Below are 22,497 nucleotides of genomic sequence, written 5' to 3' on the forward strand. Positions count from 1 at the left end.
ATATTGACACCATTCCTTCACACAAACTCAGCCCACTTTAAAACCAGTATAGAACACCTCACACTTCAAACACTAACATAATGGTTAGTTTTGATGTCTCCTCTCTGTTTGCTAGCCTCACTGAAAGACAGCCTCCTATCTATTTCCTGCTACCTCGACCCTGTTTCAGTTCACCATGAACTCTGGTTACTTTGTTTGGCAAGGGAAATTCTACAAACAGTTAGAGAAGACAGCCATGTGTTCCCTGTCTTCTCCAGCCTTGACCAACTACTTCATGGGGGTGAATGCCTTGGACAGCACTTTGAACCTTTTTGTATTTTAGAATTAACTGCAAAAGTTCAGTCTCGAGAACTCATTTCAAAATATTGTAATACTACTGCGAATTTTCCTCACAACTGCTGTAAATGTTGCTAGTTGTGAGAGGAGTTTTTCTAAATAAAATTGATTAAGAATTACCTACATTACTATGAATTAGACTTCACCAATGTCATCACGATTTTGCTAACAGAAAAGTAAGAAAAATAACGTTTTAGAATGTTGAAATTAAAGTTTTACTTCAAAAATAAACATAGTGTTTTAATTTATTTCCCTATATGTCGTTTTAGCTTTTTGTAATATTTTTGGTGTGTATTGAGAGGGGTGGCAAACTTAGGGACCGCCCCAGGCAACAAAAGCTCTAGCTACAAAACTGGGGGAGGGGGGGGCTTTCGAAGAGAAAGCCTTAAACTCTGCACTCTTAACATTTTCTCTTAATCCTGGATACTCTTAATATAATCAACATCCCAGAATCCAATTCACCTTAGAAAAGGAAAACAATAACAACAGCCTCCCCTTCCTACTGCTCACATGCCAGCCTCAGAGATCCCTGGCTTTCTCCGTTTACAGAAAACCCACACTGTATATGCATTCACCAATAGTCACACCACCCCTCCCAACAATACGGGACTATAAAAATCCTATATAACAAGGCAAAGTTGACAGTTCTGATAACAGTACTAACTACTGAATTTGACCACATTCTCAACACTTTCTTAGCCAATGGTTACAATCCCCACCAAATCCAAAAAATATTAAAACCCGATGATTGCAAACCACCCCCCCAATTCCAGAACAGAAACTACACAAAATCTATCACCATTCCATCATATATCTGGGACACATCTGAAAACTTCAAAATATCCTAAAGAAATACCACCTTGCAACCACTTACAGACCAGATTAAAAATTAGCATTTATTATTTACTCCACCAGCCACATTTCCTAAACCTGCAAGGTGTTTATCAGGTTGATTTATCAGTTTTTTATATGAAACTAACTGTAGGTGAAATTATATTCCTTTAATACTGGAGAATGGAATGCAGATCAACATGACAAAATAAAACAAAGGTTTAATAGTCCCAATATCCTAAAATATCCTAAAGAAATACCACCTTGCAACCACTTACAGACCAGATTAAAAATTAGCATTTATTATTTACTCCACCAGCCACATTTCCTAAACCTGCAAGGTGTTTATCAGGTTGATTTATCAGTTTTTTATATGAAACTAACTGTAGGTGAAATTATATTCCTTTAATACTGGAGAATGGAATGCAGATCAACATGACAAAATAAAACAAAGGTTTAATAGTCCCAATATTTTGTCTGTTGCTGAAATGAAATACACTGTATATTTTATATTGATTATATAAAAACTGATGTGTATTTTTGTGTGTTATTACAAGTGGAAGATAGACTACAAGTCCAAAGTCCTAAAAGGGATATCCTCTATGGGTGCTGGTAGCCTTTGTTGTTGGAGAGGAAGTTTAAGAATTACTGTTTCCCAAATCTTGTTTGAGAAATAGTAATTCTTATATGTTCAAACCATTTAAAAGCAGTGCGTGCATACATTACATTTCTTGTAAGTTTATTTTATTTTTTGAGGTGCTCCAGATATGAGGTTTCACACAACCATATTTATTAAGGTTTAGTTAGATTTTTAAACCTACTGCAGATTCTAAAAAACTTTCAAGTTTGTTTTTGCTGTAGTGAAGCCTAACATTTTTTTTTAAACTGATCCTCTTCAAGGTGTCATCACAATGGCCTGGTAAACTAGGTCTGACTGACCATATTCATCGTGGCAGATCTTTCAGTCTGACTATAACATGACAAGTTGCAAGAAGAACAAGAAAGCGTGTACATACATGGAAAAGATAGAAGGGAGCTGATCCTTAGAACAGATAAGGACAGCCAGCTTCATATGAGATTAAAAGCAATTCATACATACATTATATTTCTTGCAAGTTTTTTTTTTCTTTTAAAAGACGTGCTCCAGATATAGGGAACAGAATAGCATTATTGTAACATGTATGCTGAGAGGGATGTGTAGAAGAAAAAAATTCTTTTTGTTTGGCATTATGGCAAGTGGATAGCTAAGTGCAATGATTAAGGAGAGTTCAGCTGTGAGGTAAGCCTGACTGAACAGAGATTGGTAGCTCTGTTAACTATGGTTGTCATGATATCATATCGTTACACATGTGACCAAAGTGTCTAGAAAAGACAGATTATTCCAAAAAACGTTTTTTTTTTTGAATCAGCAGATTTTCAAAAAAAACTAACCTAATCTTAATAAATATTACGATTAGGTTATTTGACACCTCTAGGGAGTCCACGACTCATCGAGGGAGGACACCTACTCTACAGATCTCCGTTTCCACCACTCAACTTCATCCATTCGTCATCCACCAACTGTATCATCTACACCAATGCCATCTACTGTCCACCACCACCACTACAATTTTCACAGATAATCACAAACATCCATTCCCAGGGCAAGATTCGAGCCACAATCTTTTGGCTGGAGAGCAGATACACTAACCACTCAACCAACCAGGCTGGCTGTGTAAAACTTCCAAGTAATTCTTGATTAATCCTTAATCAATAGCCAACGCTGGCTCTCTTAAGACTTCAGGCCCAACATCTTTCATGTACTATTTCTGTGTGTATGTGTTATTACAATTTTTACAATATATCCACAAAGTCTCTGTGATAGAGACAAAATATTGGAACCAATAAAATTGGGTTTAGTTATTTCACTGTGATGTTTTCATTCCATTAAACCTGAAGATGAGCTTAAACCAGCACCTAAACACACACCTGTTTTTTTCTCTCTCTCTCTCTCTCTCTCACACACACACACACACACACACCAGTACTTCAAGGAGTGTACTAATATGTTCTTGCAATCTTACTACTTGGTACATCACAAGGTTTCAGGGATAAGGAAGAAATCATAAAAAATAAGTTTAAATGAGCAAAAACTAAATTTAGTTTGTTTACAGTGAATGAATGAATGACAATGGTAAAAATTATGGCCAATAGAAGAAATATTACCTCCTCCCAAAATTTTTTAATTTAATTTCAGCATATAAATGATTTATAAAATAAAATTTAGAGGAGATGCATACATGATAAAAGTTTGTTGCCTGATTTTTCCAAGTCCTTAAGTGACGTTGGACACCACCTAACATAATGAGTCACCCACTTAGGAAGCAGAACTACTGTCCAAGTAGAAAAGAAGCTGACTAGCCACATCACTATATGTAGTAATGTTGAAAATGAAGACACCTCTTGTTCTGGTGACCTGAATGTGGAGAAAAATTGTGTATTAAAATCGTGTAATTTAATCCTTAAAAGTGAGTTGTTTTAAGTGTTGAAAATAAGTATAAACTTCAAACAAAATATACTTTATTAACATACTAGAGCAAACTGAAAAATTGACTGAGAAAATATCACTGAGAAAAAAAAAATTTTCTCAAGTGATAAAAATGATCAATTATGAGATTATTTCAATTTCTCTAAATTATTAATCTGAAATAACAATATTAAATATACACTATTATTTTCTCAAATGATAATTTATCCTCCATGAAAAGATACCTCGCTTTCTTTATAAAATCAGTATAATCAAAAAAGATGTGAATTACAAAAACTGGATGAAAATTTTGATGGTCTTCAAAACTAGTCATTTAAATTATTCATCAAATAAAGTTTAACAAATCTAAAATATATAAAATAATTTCATCATCATATTAGACACAATATATTTTACATTTGTTAAACTTTGATGAATAATTTGAAAATGATCTGTAAATGAATGAATTAATACCGTGTAGTAGTTTAAGGCTTGTGTTTCTATGGTGCTGGGTAGAAATGCCATCAGTTCTTGTAAAACAAAAAACCCTATAATCATCTTGGACTCCATACCAATCAGAACATTATCTGTAAGAGACTGTCTATTGCAGTGCACCAACATTAAAATAATGTTGTGTGCACAAGCACCTTTCAAACAGAGACTACTATCTAACAGCCACCTCTGAGTTCCATAGTAGATCAATTTGGAAGACTGTCACTTCCTCAAATTAACTGCAGGTGACGATTATAACTTAATAACTAAGTAGAAATAGCCAGATTCCATTTACACAATTCAATTAACTGATTTTTTTTTTACACCATAGATTCCCTTTTGCTGCATGATGACCATTTGTAATTAAGGGAAAAAAAAAAAAATTGACATTTATAACTAGGGCTCAACAAATTATGCAAAATCCTACTCGCCACGAAGAAAATGTACTCACTCATTACCCCCCCTCCCCAACACACTTTTTTTTTTTTTTTTTTAATGATATGCAGTGGTATATTATCGTTGTTTGGAGAACCTTTCCTCTGTGTGAAACCATTCCAATAAGGATAAGTCAATAATAAGAATAGCAAAAACAGTAACAACATTCATTTTCCTTAAAAGATTTGTTACATTATTTGTTGGAAGTTTTTTTCAATTGGCTGGACTATAAATATATTTAGTTTAATCCTTTATCCAAGTGTAAGCAAACAAAGTTTGTGCCTGAAGTATCTTCAGGACCAGGACAACTAGTGGCAAAGGCAGACTGAGTTCACATCACTTTCCTTAGTATCCCATAATGAAAGCACATCACCTTGGGAACATGTATGATGCTATGCATTGGTATGCAATTATTGCTATGTAACTATGGGTAGTAACCCTACACATAATGCATAGCATTATACAATCTCCACAAGTAGATATGCTTTGCATTATGGGATACTAAGGAAAGTGATGTGAACTCAGTCCACCTTTGCCATGAGTTACCCCAGTCCTGAAGATACTTCACGCGCAAACTTTGTCTGTTTACACTTGGATAAAGGATTCAACTAAATATATAATTTATTTGTTACTTTAATTTTTGTTACTAGAATGGCCCTTTATATTATTACGCATATTTTTTGTGCTTTTGTTAAAGTTTTAAAAAAAAAGCTTCTGTGAGAAAGTTACTTTTAATGAATAAAAATATATTGCATTTTGTCCAGTCTGCAGTTACTTACTAGATTGAAAAATTTATTTGCCACAGATGAGCAGGCAAGCATATTTGTCGAGCCCTGCTTATAACAGTATCATTTTCTTAATATTTTTACATTTAACATCTGAAGTTTCTAGATCTTTCTTCTTTAATTTCTTTATTAAAAATATTAAGCACTTAAGGAAAGAGAAATCAGAGTGGGATTGTTATAGGCTTAATCAGACATCTTAGCTTAGACTATAAAGGATGCTTATGTCTAGTAATTATGTTTGCTCATATGCCAGTTTTCAAAAAAAAAAAAAGTTCATCAGAAGAAGAGAAATTCAAGATTGGACTGATACAATCTCCAAGCAAAACAATGCAAGTGCTTTTTTTATTGAAAAGGGATGTATCCACAGAAAATTTCTGTATAAGTTACAGTTAATGGACAATACATGCATGGCACTGATTCCACATGCCTTGTAGCCTCTTATGTGTGGAATTACACACACACATTTTGTGATCTAAAAGAGGAAGGTGATTGATACGCTGATGTCAACTACAATAGAAACAGCTGAGCATTCACCCAAACACAACAAAAGATGCAAATATACAAAGATGTATTCAAGTGAATTCAAGGAAATATGCTAAAGGGCTATTTTTAATAATTTTTCCCCCCAAATATTTAAAGAAATAATAAACATATTAGTTTACAGCCAAACAAGCAAGCATTACATTTGACACTTTTTTTTTTCAAAATTTGTTAGGTTTGTTTGTTTTTTGCTGTTTCATCTATTAATGTTTATTATTATGCTGCTTTTAAATAAATGATTTCTAAATATGGTTCTCTCTATATGGCTATCTCGAGTTATGCATGCTCAACTTACACAATTATTTTTTTTTCTTCTTCATAGAAATTTCTGATTTGGCTAGCATGTGCAGGTTCTGTGTAAATGAAAGTTTGTTATTTTAATTTCAACCTTATCAGAGATGATTCTCTGCTGCTTATCTTCAAATTTTAATATGCCTTTCTAGTAGTTGGCTTCCCCAATTCACAGAACTTGAATAAAAATTCAAATAAATTTTCAAAAAAAAAATAATAATAAATAAATAACTAAAAATAGGCAGTTGCCTTTGAAAAAAAAAAGTTTATTGTGAGAGAAGAGATGACAGCAGAGGAGGAAGAAAAAAGGATACAAAATTAGTGAGTGAACTAGTAAATTAAAACTTTCTACTGTTAGAGACAATGCTGAAATTAATGAATCATGTAAAAAATTTCCACACCATTCAACAAGAAACTAGTGAAAAATTGGAAAGGATTCCAGCTTCATGAATTCAAAATAAGCATTGCCATTTCTACTCAAGTGATTGAAGTTGGACATATCTGACTTTAAAAAGTGATTGTTCTGAGACTAAAACATTTAACATTAGTGCCAGATAATTACAGAAATTCAAAGATTACCACAGCTTTGACAATGTAAAGAGAGAAGGTGCTGAAATTTACAAGCGTGCTGAAGACCATAAATCATGACCAAAATTATGAATTGATGCCTTGACAAATACATTTTGCCAGCAGGCAAGTAGCTGCAGACATGACAAAATACAACATTTTTTAATTAATAAAAAATAACTTTAAAAATAAATAACAGAAATGGCAACGACAACGGCACCAGACTATGGCTTTAGGCAACTGGAACATCTCTCTGACGGGGAAGGAGTTGGAACTGGTCGAGGAAGCCAAGCACTACCAGCTAGACTTGGTCGGGCTTTCTTCGAACAAGAGCTCTGGAACTGTCGACCTGAATAAGGGGTGGAAACTCTACTACTCTGGTGTGAGCCCGACAATGTCTGGCCAGGCGGGTGTGGGGATATTCACAAGCCCCCAACTGTCAGACTGTGTTGCTGAGTGGATCCCATTGGGGGGGGGGTTAAGGCTTCAGATGAAAAATCATGATTTGGCTGTGGTGCAAGCCTATGCACCTAATCTGCCTTCCTAGAGGAAGTGGATGCTGCTTTTGACAGGGTGGCAGACATGGAATCAGTCCTGCTAATGGGTGACTTCAATGCACATATTGGAATAGATGACCAGACATGGAGGGGTGTGGTTGGGAGGAACAGCACCCCCGACCTTAATGTGAATGGGTTGAAATTATTGGACTTCTGCTGTACTAACAGCTTGTCCATAATTAATACCTTCTTCCAGCAGCAAGAAGTCCATAAGTATACCTAATACAGGGATACACTAGAACAAAGGTCTCTGACTTCTTTATAGTCTCAGACCTATTTTCCCGCAGTATTGGATGTTCGTGTGAGAAGAGGGGCAGAACTGTCAACTGACCACCACCTTGTGTGCACTCTACGGCTTCAGAAACCAGATGCTACCATCAATGCTGGTAGGCCTAAGCAGCTATACTGTGTGAAATGGGAAACACTGGAAAATGAGGCTGTGAGGAAGAATTTTGCAGATGACATTTCCTCCAGGTTCAAAGAGATTCCCAAGCATACTACAGATGTTGAGGAGGAGTGGAAGCTGTTCAGAACAACTGTCACTGCCTCTGCACTCTCATGCTGTGGCAGAAAGTGGCTTGGCGTGGCAACAGGCAGTGAGAAAAGGACACCATGGTGGAACCAAGAAGTACAAAAAACTGTCCGGGCAAAAAAGGAGTCCTACCTAACATGGCTTAGGTTTGTGGCATGCTGAGGCACGAAAAGCTGCTGCTGAGGCAGTAAAGACAGCAAAGCAGAAAGCTTGGGAATCCTTTGGAGAAAGATTAGGCTCATCCTATGCAAATGCAAACAAAGTATTCTGGCAGACCATCTGCTGCCTTTGAGGGAGGAAATCGTTCAACTGAGAAGGATATCCTCCACAGATGGAGGGAATACTTTGAGAGCCTTCTTAACCCGGGTGGCCCAGCAGTTGTGGACATCCAAGAGGTGCAGATTGGGGCAATGACTAGTCTCACAGCAAGAGAGGTCCATTTAGCAATAAAATCGCTAAAATCGGTCAAGGCTGCTGGCAGCGATGAAATTCAGCCCGAAATGATAAAAGCCTTAAATCGAGATGGTGTTCTCTGGCTGACTCGAGTGTGTCAGGCTGCTTGAATATCTGGGCGAGCACCAAAGCAATGGCAGACAGGCATAATAATACCAGTTTTTAAGGAGGGAGACCAGAAGGATTGCAGTAACTATCATGGCATCTCTCTGCTCAGCCTGCCTGGGAAAGTGTATGCTAAGTGCTTGGAAAGACAGTGCAGGAGCATAGTTAAATCAAAGTTCCAGGAAGAACAATGTGGCTTTCGTCCTGGTAGAAGCGCAACTGACCAAATCTTCACTTTAAGGCAAGTCTTTGAGAAATCTTGGGAATATGCCAAGAATGTCTACACATTTTGTGGACTTGGAGAAGGCATATGACCGGGTTCCTCGGGATAAGCTTTGGCAAGTAGTACAGGAGTATGGAGTGTATGGCCAACTATTAGCTGCCATGAAGTTCCTGTATGAATGCCCAGAGTTTTCTGTCAGGGTAAACAGCACAAAGTCTGAACCATTCACAGTCTCCGTTGGCCTCTGCCAAGGGTGTGTTCTGTCACCCCTCCTTTTCATAATATTTATGGACTGGATTTATAGGCACAGCCGAGGCAGTGAGTGTGTCAGAATTGAAAGATGTAGCATTGGACGTCTGCTTTTTGCAGATGACCTAGTTCTGCTTAGCTCTTCCACAGATGACCTCCAGCGGACCCTGGAAAGGTTTGTTGCTGTTGGTGCAGACAGAATGAAGATCAATGTGGCCAAAACTGAAACATTTGTGGTCTCAAGACAACCATCCCAGTGCACTCTACATGTAAGTGGAGTCTCAATGAGGCAGGTGGAGAAGTTTAAATACCTTGGGTCCATAATCACGAATGATGGAAAATGGGACGTACAGCTAGATACTCGAATTGGCTTAGCAAGCTCAATATTGCTGGAGCTTGGCCGTTCGGTAGTATTGAAGCGGGAGTTAAGTCAGAAGGCAAAACTGGCTGTCTTCAATACAGTCTGTGTCCCCATCCTCACCTATGGTCATGAGAGTTGGGTAATGATCGAAAGAATGTGGACACGAATCCAAGCAGCTGAAATGAGGTTCCTTCGAGGGGGTTGCGGGGCTGATAACTCAACAGAGTCAGAAGCTCTGCAATTCGGGAAACCCTCAATACTCAACTGCTGCTTCTCTGTGTTGAGAGATCACAGTTATGTTGGTACGGGCACCTGGTCAGAATGCAACAAGAGAGGCTCCCTCAGCAGGCCCTCTTTGCCAAGCCAGAGGGTGGGAGGCCAAGGACTCGCTGGATAGATTATATCCAAAACCTTGGGTGGACACGTTTGGGAATCCCACCAGAACACCTGAGCTTGGTGGCAGAGGATCGTGACCATTGGAAGTTCCTCTTGCAGCTGTTGCCCTTATAACCCAATTAGGAAAGGTGGGCCTTGAAGATGTATGTATGTATGTAAAAAATAACTTCTAACCAGTTATTTTTTATTAATTTTTTTTACTAATTCTAACCAACAGAGAAAGATACTGGTTATTTATTAATTAATGAAAAATAACTAGTATTTTCTTGATTTTTTGGAGAATTCAATGCACTTAATTGGCTTTTTGGAGAAGTCAATACAGGAAGATACTGGGACATATAATTAAAAATGGGGGGGGGGGGGGATCTTGGGAGAGAGTACTTTTTTTTTTTTTTTGGTGAATATTTTGCATAATTTGTCAAGCCCTGCTGATGCAAGTATTTAATTTAGATATGGAGATAGCAGGGTTTTTCCCCTCCTGGAAACTCAGGTTTTTCATCCTGCGTACAAACAAATTGGCCTTCAAAACGCATGCACTTTACAGACAAAAAACACTGTTGTTGGTGATGATGGGCAGTAGATGGTAGCAGTGTTGTAGTGAGAGAATTAAGTAATAATGGAGAGGGTGAGACGTGCGAGTGTGTACTGGAGTAGAGAGCCCTCCTGTGATGAGACCTTGGCCTTCTTGGTGTCACATAATAATAATTTTGGAAATGCATGTCCAACGAACATTGTTTCCATTGAAGAAAGGAGTGCAAACCTTTCTAGGTTGATAAAGATACAAAGACATATTAGAAAGAATTCATGGAGAGAATAATGCTACATGCAACAGATGTCAGACACCGGCATTAAATAAGAATGTTTCAAAGTCTATATGTGAAACATGTAGCAAAGATGAATCACTGAGTTTGGTGAAGCTAAACAGTGAACTTTTTCAATCCAGTTCAGGTCCCCAAAACAAAAGGTGGAAGTCTCACACTGGATGATAAAACATAATCTAGAACTCTGACATACACAGATAACTATGTCTATAATGGAATTTGAAGCCACAACCTGTTATCTACAAAACAAGAGTGATATCCATTTGACCAATCAGTGTGACAAGCTTCACCTAGTAGGGTGAAAAAATCTATATATTTTTCCTCATGTGACGATCACCAAGCGTAGTCGAAACAGACCACACCCCATCAACCCCCCCTTTCCCACAATTCCCCCTTCAAAAAATCAGTTGCTTTTTCAACCCCTTTCACCCTTTCCTACCCTATAAAAAATCACTCTGCCCACCCCTAATAATAATAATATATATGTATATACATATTATACAAAAAAAACTGGGTTTTTCTATTTTAATTCCCCCACATTACCTAAGACCCCCCATTTCCTTCCAAAACACCATAACTGCAGTTTGCACACCGCAGAAAGAAGACAAGCCACAACACCCAAGATAAAAGGTATGTGTAAATTTTCTTCCTTTATGCTACATATATTTGTTGGTAAATATACATCTACAATGCCTTAAGAATTAGTGAGTAAAAAGACATTAAAACATGGGCATTCCTAAATAGAAGCAGGTAAAATAGCCGTAAATATAATAATTATTACAAATTTTAATTAATTAAAACTGCTTAGCAATTTTCCCATAAACTTTTAATTATTAAACTTCAGAATTGGTTCAAGATAGGAGAGACAAAAGTAATCAGTGTTACCTGCTTGCAAACATGCCTAAAATCTGAAGAACATTTATTTGGAGGTTTACATAATTATTAAGCAATACTTTCGTAGATTCAAAGGACTCATCATAGATGGGCACTATCCATCACACAACACAACAAGTTAGTCCTGGCAAAGGTGGAAAAAGTGAAAAGTTAGTCCACCTTTGCCACTAGTTGTCCCAGTCCTGAAGATACTTCAGGCACAAACTTTGTTTGCTTACACTTGGATAAAGGATTAAACTAAATATATAATTTAGTTTAATCTAACCAAGTGAAAAAACTTCCAACTTCTTTCTCTAATCCAGAGTAATTTAATAAGGTGTGACACCTTTTGGCAACTTGTACAGGGAAATATGACTTCTGCATTGCTTCAACCTTGGAATCACCTCTGGGTCTGGCTCCCACAGAAGAGACTTCAATAAAGGTCGAAACCAGTCTGGGTAGTGACCCTTCCCATAATGCACAGCATTATACATGTCCGCTAGGATATGTGCTTTGCATTATGGGATACTAAGGCAAGTGATGTGAAGTTAGTCCTCCTTTGCCACAAGTTGCCCCAGCAAACAAAGTAGTGTAACTTTGTTTGCTTACACTTGGATAAAGGATTAAACTAAATATATAACTTAAAGTTTGATTTAAACTGTCTGAGACAAGAGAATCCTGACTGAAGGCCACAGGCTCTTTCTTCATGACTGATTTTTAAAAAAGGAATTAATGGTAGTTTGCTTTTCCATACTCCACACAGCTTTTCACATCACTGGCATACCAAGAACACATGCAAAGCTTATCACTTACTCTTCACTTCTATCCAGAGTTAGTAGTATTACATGCCTAATGCACTTTTCATGCATAGGAACTATTCATAAATTCATTGTAAATCCAAATGAAACTGATGTGGTTTTCAACTTAAAAAACAGTACAGACAGGGGGGAAGGTGCATTGGGGGTATAAGGGGGAAAGGATTTGGCAAGCATTTTCATGGGAAAATTTCTAAATACAGGAACTTTTTTGTGCATGTCTTCAATTTCTGGGCTAAAGAAGTGTGAAGACTTAGTTAAGGAATCCACCTGTACTCTGCTTGACCAAACATGAACTTTTTTTCTCATGTTAACAGTAATACAGGATAAAACATGTAATACATGCCGATTAAAACAGACTACATGCTGAACTACAAAGCTGGAAATTATGATCAACTTAGAAAAATACTATCTTTGGTGGTCCCATGGTATCAGTTACTGAATGGAAAAAATGTCAGCAATGCATGGGAATCTTTGAAAACGTGCTTGAATGGGGCGGTATCTGAATGTATCCCTAGTGTTCAAAGAGTAAATAGGTTGGATGTGAAATGGATGTGCAGCCTTATTAAGCTAGAAATCCACAAGAAGAAGATGATGTGGAAAGAGTATCGTGAGAATAAGAGTGAGAGGAGTTATGAAATATATAAAGCTCAGGCCAGAAAAGTAACGAGTATTGTGAGAAAAGCTAAAACAGAGTATGAAAAGAAATTGGCCATGCAGGCAATCCAAAAGAATTTTATCATTATGCCACAAGCAAAAGAAAGAATGAATGTGGAAGAATAACTTTATTGAATGCAGATGGTGGTACATGAGTGTCGGAAGCTAAGGAGATTGTTCAGTTAATGAGTGCTCACTTTGCTAAGATATATCAACCAGGTGTATGTAGTATGGTCCACAGTGCTACTGCTACATTGGATGAAGAGTTAGAGGTTCATGAAAATTAGGTTGAAGAGCTTTTGCATAACCTGGATAAGAATTTGTCAATAGGAACAGATGAAATATTTGCCCGTTTGTTAAAGGAATGTTCAGTTGAATTGGCTAGGCCTTTCACACATTTGTATAACTTGAGTCTCAGGAATGATACCACAGGAATGGAAGGAATGTATGATAGTTCCATTGCACAAGGGTGGTGCAAAAACTGATGTGTCTAACTACTGATCCATTAGCATTCTGATGGTAGTGAAGATTTTAGAGAAGTTAGTAAGAACACGCATACAGAAATGGGTAGACAATCATTCTATACTCTGCAGGGAACAGCATGGGTTTACTAAAGGAAGGTCACGTTTTAGCAATTTGCTCATATTTTATAACAATGTTACGGCCGAGTTGGATAAAGAAAATGGATACACTATGATACTGTTGGATTTTTCCAAGGCATTTGATAGGATACCACATGATAGGCTGTTGCGTAAACTGGAGAATATGGGATTAGAACATAATCTATTGACTTGGATCAGGGGATGGTTAACAGACAGTTATCAAAAAGTGGTATACAGTGGGTGTGAATCTGCCAGATTTAAGGTAACCAGTGGTATACCTCAGGGTTCAGTCCTTGGGACATTATTGTTCAATCTATACATTAATGACATTAAGCAGGGTCTATCATCAGATTTGTAATTGTTTGCTGATGATGCGAAGATAGGCAGGCAATCAGGGATGCTACTGATATTCAAATTAATTAATTAACTTACTGATTACAAATTAATTTGAATAGACTGGAAATCTGGGCAAATGAAAATGGCTGTCAGTTTAATGTTAGGAAGTGTAAAGTTATGCACTTTGGCATGATTACAGATCCAGCGGCATATTATATTTGTGGGATTATGCTACAAGAAACTGAAGAGGCAAGGGATCTTGGTGTATTGGTGGATAAGAATTTAAAGTTCAAAGGTCACATAGCAAAAGTTGCAAATACAACTCAGAGGATAATTTCTATGCTGAAGCGAACCTTGACACATAAGGATAAGGAAGTAATTTTGCCTCTTTATAAGGCTTTGATAAGACCACACTTGGATTACTGTGCTCCGATTTGGTCTCCCAGGTTCCAATGGGATAAAGAAGATGTGGAAAGGGTGCAAAGAAGAGTTACAAAGAATATATCTGGATTATGGGATTTAGATTATGAGGACAGATGCGAGTATTACAGACTCTGGTTAACAGGAGAAAGAGGGGGGGGGTGATATGATAGAGGTATATAAACTTTTGAATGAGTGTTATAGCATTTCAAATGATGAAATTTTTCGTTATATGGAAGGCGGGGAGAGAACATGGGAGCATCCACGGAAGTTAAGGTTGTTCTCAGTCAAGAAAGGGATAAGAGCTAGTTTTTTTTTCTCAGAGAGCAGTGAGTGAGTGGAATAATTTGCCCTTTGGGGTAGTGAGTGCATCTAGTGTAAATGAATTTAAGGGAAGGTATGATAGCTGAGTTGGGTAATTTACAGCATCCCTTTATGAGTCCTTGACTCCCTGGAGGTCTCAGATAATAATATTCGAATCCATGGCCTGTTAGTGAAGAACAGAGATCAAATGTGTAGATTACCTTATGAATATGTACTTATTCATCTTTGATTTATCAGTATTATAAGAACAAAATAATAACAAGATATTTATTTAGCAGCAAATATTTGACTGAATTTCAAACCAGCATTTTCAGAACACAATTTGTGAATAGTAATACAGCAACAACAATCAAGTAGTGGAAAAAATTCAAAATTGCAACAGACAAGAAATATTAACTAATGTTATATTTTGGTGTTTTCTAATGATGGCGAGAAAGAAATTTACAGCAAGTTACTTTCTGCAAGTTACTGGCTTAATTAATGCAGCCATATGTGTTAAGGTTTACAAAGATCATTGATTTACAAATTTATTTACAAAGATCATTGAAATCATTAAATGATATCTCAAAACAATATAATATGACAATATCTAAAGAAAAAACAAAATGGCATTCAAAGGACAAAATCCAATAACAAGTAAAATAGTGATAGATAATAAAATATTAGAACAAGTCAATACTTTCAGATTACTTGGGATGTGATTTATTATATGAAGAAAAAGACAGACATCAAAATGTCAAACTTTGTCAAAGAAAATGGCATAATAAATAATATATTTAAGCCATCCTAGTATAAAAACACACTAAAATCAGACTAGTCTGATTTTGAATCAAATGTTTTTCAAACAGCAAAAATGAAGTTTCTCAGTAAAATAGCTGGATATAAAAGTGGGACCATAAAACAAATAAAGAAATCTTACAATCCCTGAAAATAAAACCAATTAATAACTACATAAGACAGTATAAACAAAAATGGCTAGAACATTTAAAATGAATGGACAACAGAAGACTACCAAATATATTATCTACCCCATAGATATAAAATGATAAGCATTTTTATGTAAAGTTTTTTGTCCGGCTTCTTAATATAATATAATATCTATTTAATAGTAATTTAGTAATTAAATAATAATAATAATGTTGGTGTGGGTAGTGTAATTATTTTTATATAAAAAATTTGAAGAAAATAATGCATTTTTTTTTAAATAGAAAAATATTAAACGTTGCACTATTTTTATAGATATATAAAACAAAGCTAATATTCAACAAAAATGGCTGTTTTCAAGTCTTAGCAAGTAGTGCAAGAAGGGGCAACTCGCTGCAAAGGTGGAGCAAGTCCTGAGCATCTGATCCAAAAATAACCAGCTTAAAAACCCAGAACTGGGGGTGTTGGGCGCCGTAGGGGGGACTGAACCCCCCTTTCAAATCTTCAAAATTCGAATCATCAGAATTCAAGGAGAACTGGTCAACCAGTCCAGAACTTTGGGGGGGGGGACACTGCAGGCATCAGGGGGATAGAGCCCCCGTTTCGAGTCTTCAAAATTCAAGTCATCAGAATTCAAGGAGAACCGGCCTACCAGTCCGAACGCAGAGGGTTGGGTGCCATAGGTGCCAGGGGAGTATAGCCCCCCCTGTACAGATATAAAATAAATGGAAAAAGAAGAATCGGAAGACCAAGAAAGAGATAGCATGAGACTGGAACAGGCCACTTGGCCTAAAATCCATGTTAGGAAGAAGATATGTGTTAAGGTTTACCAGTGCTTCACTGCTGCTGCTGCTAACCTGTAGTTTTCCCCTTCATCTAATCCTTGTTTAAAGTATCCAAAGAATGATCTGTGAATACTGATTTACAAAAATTATAATAACAAATGCATTTATTATTATTTTTACGGCTATTTTGCCTGCTTTTGCTTAGGAGTGCCCCTTTTTTTGATGTCATTGGTTTTTCATTCAAGAATTCTTAGAGCATTGCAGATGTATTTTAGAAACATATATGTAACATAATAGAAGAAAATTCACACATACCTTTTCTTGGATGTTGTTGCCTGTCTTCTTCCTGTGGTGTGCATACTTCTGCTGTTATGGTTTTGAAAGGGAAGTGGAGGGAGGCTCAGGCAATGTGGGAGAATTAATTTGAAAAAACCTGTTTTTTTTATATAATATATACATATATTATTTTTGTGAGCAGAGCGCTATTTTTTTGTAGGGTGGGAAAAAGATGAAAAAGGGGGCTGAAAATAGAAACTGTTTTTTAGGGGAAGGGTTTATGAGAAAGCAGGGCTGGGGTGCAAGCCGTTTCGACCATGTGGGTCATCGTCTGAACTCATGGAGGAAGTGGATGCTATGTCGTGTCAGCTTGGTGTTTCTGCCTTTGAAATGTTTGTGTTATCGCCTATTGGTCGGAGTTGTGAACTAATTTTTATGTTGTGGAGCTTCCAACACTCTTCCAGCATTTCTTATGTTCTCTGAAACAAATATTAAGAGATCTTCAGAGTAAGCAGATTATAGGGACAAGGTGTATTATACTGCCTAAATGTGACAGAGGATGGACTTTAGGTGAATGAATGAAACCATCTTTTCTAATGTGTTCTATATTAAAGGGTTAGAAATAGATTTACTTGAACTTGACTTGAACCCACAACCTACAGGTCAGTGGCTACACTATCCATTTAGCAAATGGCTTTCTACAGCTATATTATCCTAGAAAAGAAAAGAAGCAGGAAATAATTTGAGAAAATAATCAAAAGAACCATTTTGAACTCTGAGATGATTTTTGGTGCTGAATATGTAAATATAAGAGTTTCAAATTTCACTAATGGTAAGGCTAGGAGATTCCGTTCCTATTTATCATGATCTCACCGACGTGTAGAATCATAAAATTTCATTTTAGATTATCTGCTGTAGCCATAACAAACTGTCAAACTTCCTATTAATATCATTCATCACAAACACTGAAAATAAAAGGAATAATAAAGGAAATTGCTACAAGATGATTCTGTTGGATTATGCAAAGGCATCTGACCAAATACAACTCTGTTACACAAATTAGAAATCAGAAAGTGATATAGGGAAGAGCAAAATCCAGGCAAAAGTTAGTAACTAATGGTGTGCTGCAAAGTTCAGTGCTAGGACCGCTACTGTTTAATTTGTACATAAGATATAGACAATAACCCGAAAGTAAATATTCACCTGTTTGCTGATGATGAAAAATTAGGTAAAGCAATAGAATCAAGGCAAAGTGGAGAGCGTGCAGGATGATTTAAATAGGCTGTCAGTATAGGCAAAGGATAATGGGTATCATATTGGAAGTTGTTTTTTTTTTTTCAACTTGGTTAGACTATAATAAATTTAGTTTAATCCTTAAGCAAACAAAGTTTGCACCTGAAGTATCTTCAGGACTGAGGCAACTCATGGTAAAGGTGGACCAAGCTCTCATCAAGTCCTGAAGATACTTCAGATGCAACTTTGTTTGCTTATACTTGGATCAAGGATTAAACTAAATTTATTATAATGGGTATCAGTTTAACATGGAGTAATGTAAAGTTATGCATTTTGGGATAAATAGATTACAAGCTGGCTGTGTACCACATTGATGGAACTGTACTCCAGAAAATAGATGAAGCTAGGGATTTAGGTGGGGGGGGGGGGGGAGTAGACAGAGAGTTGGGATTTAGAGGACATGTTGTTAAGGTAGCTCATAAGATTACTTAGCTATTGAAGAACACACTAATAAGTAGAGATAAAGGAGTTATTGCTCTTTATAAGGCCTCGATACATCCACATCTGCATTACTATGCTGAGGTCTGGTCTCCTGGGCTTCTTGGAGATGAAGTTGTGAAAAGGATTCAGAAGCGAGCAACCAAGATGGTGAGTGGTCTGTGGAACATTCCCTATGAGGAAGGAACCGAGGGTGTGGACTGCAGAAGTTGGTTGATAGGGTGAAAAAAGAAAGGATATGATAGAAGTATTAAAGTTACTTAAGGGTTTTATAGGATTAATACAGGAGAAATGTTTCAACACTTAGCTAGAGGGACAGAACAAGAGGACATCCCTGGAAGTTGAATAAAAGTAGGATTAGTAAGGGCATGAGGACCAGATTTTTCACTTGAATCAATGGAATAGGTTGCAGAATCAGTTGTTTGTGCTTTATCTGTTAATAGGTTCAAGGATAGGTAAGAAATTGTGTAGATAGTTTGAGTCTACTGTGAGGAGTCTTCAGACTCCATGGAGGTGTTTGTACAATAATAAAATATATTCCACTCGCCATGCAAAATTTCACATATGTGTTTTGATAATTTTAGGTGAAGCACGTGAAGCATGCAAAGATATAGACTTAATTTCAAAGAGAATGACAGACATGTGCCCCCCCCCCCAAAAAAAATCATAGATACATTTATTAAGTTTTGTAAAATTCGTATTAATACAATTTTCTTCCAATGTACACAAATAATATTTATAACAAAAAGGCTAATTTGTATTATAACTCAAAATATTAAAAAAATAATGAAATAAAAAATAAAATAGTTTCATTAATAAGATTTTGCAGATTTTTTTCCCCTACTTTCTTTAGATCACTCCTATCCAACTTTGCCTCTGATACAAAGTTGAGTGACATACTGTGCTACATCACTAATTCAGAAGTGTAAATATTTGCTTAGCATCTCTAAGTATATATTGATACATATATATGAAGTAAACTTCAGAATTCAATGAATGATTTAAAAACAATTTAACTTTTTATTAAGTACAAAGTTCATATGCAGCATAAATATTTCAGTGAAAAAATAATAGCAAATATCAAAATCTCTCAACAAACATTGAAAAAAAAAAAAAGAAAGCTTCCTTTGCCTGTTTTAGGGAATGAAAAATGTTCTTTTTCAACTGAAAGCAACAAATCCAAGGATAAAGTTCGAATTTCTATTAGTTTTTCCCTGATAGGAATATTACAGGAGATAAGAATGTTTATAAAATTACTCATAGATACTCTGGTTATCTTTCAAAACAAAATATCAAAATCAAAATTTTGAAAAAGAGAAAATAGATAAATACTAATGCATTTTAGACAAGCCTAATTCAGGAAAGTCACATCCAGATTTCATTGTGTAGAGGAGGGAAGTGTGAAATACTCCCTTAAAAAAAAAAGTGCCCCCAGCCTTGTTTTTCCCTTTTTTTTTTGCAATACCAGAATTTTTATTTGAATTTTTCTCTCTCATCGAAAAAAAAAATTTGAAGGGATGGGGGGGAGGAGATGAAGCCATAATGCATTCTTGAATTTTCCCCCTCCCCTTAAGAAGGGGATATGCTGGACATAAATCTGTTGAAATTTTCGAGTTTTATTGCTTTCATTTATATTTTAAGGGTAACGAGCAGTACTTAAATATGTTCTTGGGTGAAAGAACCCGAAAAGCTATCTTACTGGAATCATATATTTCCGCAAGACGCTAATCACAGTGTCTTTAAAAAAGAATGTTCATTTGTGTCCACGTTTCTTACATTTCTTAAAGGTAATTTAAGAAATTACCTGCGAGTTGCAAACCCATATGAAATCATACTTAAGAGAAGTCTGATATTTTAAGCTGAATTTCCAATAAAAATTTATGATCAGTATGAGAATACAAAGCCATTTAAGAGCAAAACAATGAAATTTACCTTCTGATGACCGTAGAACAACGAGGCGATCTAGGCTGATGAGCAGTTGCCATCGCAAGACGAACACTACGAAAATATTTTGTCCAGCAAAAGTGTTGCTTTTACACTTCAAATATCATTGTTATTATTATTTAAACCCATTCCCTCCGGTCAGAAATTGCTTGACATGCATACATTATAAATGTTTATCAACATGAAATGTATAAACATAAAATTGAAAAATTTGTCATGGGCATGCACAGAATACTACTTACTGCAAGTACATCATTTTTGATTAAAAAATGAAAACACACTTATCGACTATCAATCCCTACGTGACGATGGAGACATATGAAAATATTTAACTTATAGCTCCCCCTATACGAACAATTGTTATTTTTTTTTTTAGTACAAATATCTTCGACAGTCAAGGACTCATTGAGAAATTATAGAAAATTATAGACGAACTGGGGGGGGGGGGCTCTCCCACACCTGTAAAATATTCGTAAGAATTAAAATAGATTAAAAAACACCTATGAAGAACTGATAGGCATAGAAGAAGCTAGTTTCCGACGAAACTATTCACAATAGACCAGATTTTCACATTGCACCAACTAGCAGAGCTCAGCTGGGAAGACCATAAAGAACTATACTGTTGTTTTGTGGACTTTAAACAAGCTATCTATAGCATCAACAGAGAAATCCTTCTTAAAGTTCTACTAGAAAAAGCAACAGACAAATATATAATACAGTTTCTGATAAAAATATTACTCTAAGGCAAATTCAGTAATTGAAAAGGACACACTCACAACAGAACCCATGTCCAAAAAGGAGTAATGCAGGGATCCCATTATCCCCATGCCTATTCAACATATATCTAGACGAAGTTGTAAAGAAGGCAATAGACAATGAGCCTGGAATCAATGTCAATGGTTTAGACATAAATAATATCAAATATGCGGATGATCTCGTCCTTATTGCAAGAACCCCAAATAAACTATAAAAGTTGATAAACAAGCTAAACGAAACCTGTAAAAGATACGACATGAAAATAAATATACAAAAGACAAAAGTGATGAAAATAGGGAGGAACAGAACTACCATCTCAGCCACCCTAAATGGAGAACAAATAGAACAACTCAACAGCTTCATATATCTTGGATCAAAAGGAACACAAACAATAGATGAACTCAAAACAATCAAACACAGAATAGCAATAGGATGGACCACCATGGGAAAATTACAGAAAATCTGGAAGACAAACAAGATATCTAAGCAAGTCAAAATGAAATTACATGAATCAATAATTATACCAACAATCATCTATGGAGCAGAAGCGTGGACAGTTAAGAAAAGAGAGGAGAAAAAAACTGCTGGCATTTGAAATTATGCTTAAGAAAAATAAACAAAACAAGTTGGATAGAAAAGAAAACAAACAGCACAGTCAGACAAGAATTATTGTATAAAAATAATAGAAAAAATTAGAAAACAACAACTGAGATGGTTTGGCCACACTACACGAAGGGACGCAGACAGACTTCCTAACGTCCTAATCAACTTTTCCAACTGAAAAAAGAAGACCCGAAAGACAAAGAATTACCTGTCTGAAATTAATAAAGAATATCGCGGGATGTTCTTTATCGATGTGTGTGTTTCAGAGGCATAATGTTATGGAACTGTGTTAATCAGGGGAATGAGCATTGTCATGGAAATTATTATTATATGCAGAGAATGTGTTCGTGCGGTTGGACTTAGCATATGCAAGGATGTCTGTGTAAGATACTAGATAATGACAGGGTTCTCCAAGTTGTCCCACTGTGTCTACAGAATAAGAAGAGGAGTATACTAAAAAGCATGCAGGTAGCTTATTTATTTTATTTTTTTATCTGATCCACACACGAAAGAGCACAAAACCCGTAGCACATTAGTGTCATGTGTGGGCGAGAGGAATAGAAGAAAAGAGGATGTATTCACATTGTGCTTGAACAGCTGAAGATTGTAATCTTCGGGGAAGACAGTTCCAAAGGACAGAAGTAGACTGGATGAAGAAGGCAGTCAACTTGATTCGTTAAATGTCAAGATGAACAGTAACAAGGTGTTGATTAGCAGTGGCGCTTGTTTTCATGATTTTGGAGGAGAGTGGAGGAATAATAATGGCCAATTGAGCAGCACACTCTCCATGAAGGTATCTGTAAAAGAGACAACGCAAAGCAGAAACTGAACGTCTGTGAGAGAGGGATGATTAATTAGCCGGATTCCCCTCATCTGGATCGAATCGAGAGAATTTTGAGAGAATTTTGGTGCTCTATCCCAAATATGGGAGCAATATTCTATGGCTGGGCGGATTTGGGCTTTGTATAGTT

At 36.2% G+C, this 22,497-nt stretch overlaps 1 protein-coding gene across 2 annotated transcripts in view; it reads right to left on the reverse strand.

The window, feature by feature from the left end:
- The window catches only part of LOC150103438 ((Lyso)-N-acylphosphatidylethanolamine lipase-like), a 74,000-nt gene extending 53,663 nt beyond the window's left edge, over positions 1–20,337 (reverse strand). For both annotated transcript variants that reach the window (XM_090398184.1, XM_090398183.1), the window contains exons 1-2: positions 20,156–20,337; positions 3,447–3,622 (exon numbers count right to left, since the gene is read on the reverse strand). In XM_090398184.1, the coding sequence (XP_090254310.1) occupies positions 3,447–3,622; positions 20,156–20,208 (229 nt within the window). In that variant the 5' untranslated portion in view covers positions 20,209–20,337. The remainder of the gene's footprint in view (positions 1–3,446; positions 3,623–20,155) is intronic.
- Positions 20,338–22,497: the final 2,160 nt, after the last annotated feature.

The sequence above is a fragment of the Typopeltis vanoorti genome, chromosome 9, assembly GCF_054136105.1.
Source record: "Typopeltis vanoorti isolate ZY-2024b chromosome 9, IOZ_Tvanoo_1.0, whole genome shotgun sequence".
Lineage (NCBI taxonomy): Eukaryota > Metazoa > Arthropoda > Arachnida > Uropygi > Thelyphonidae > Typopeltis > Typopeltis vanoorti.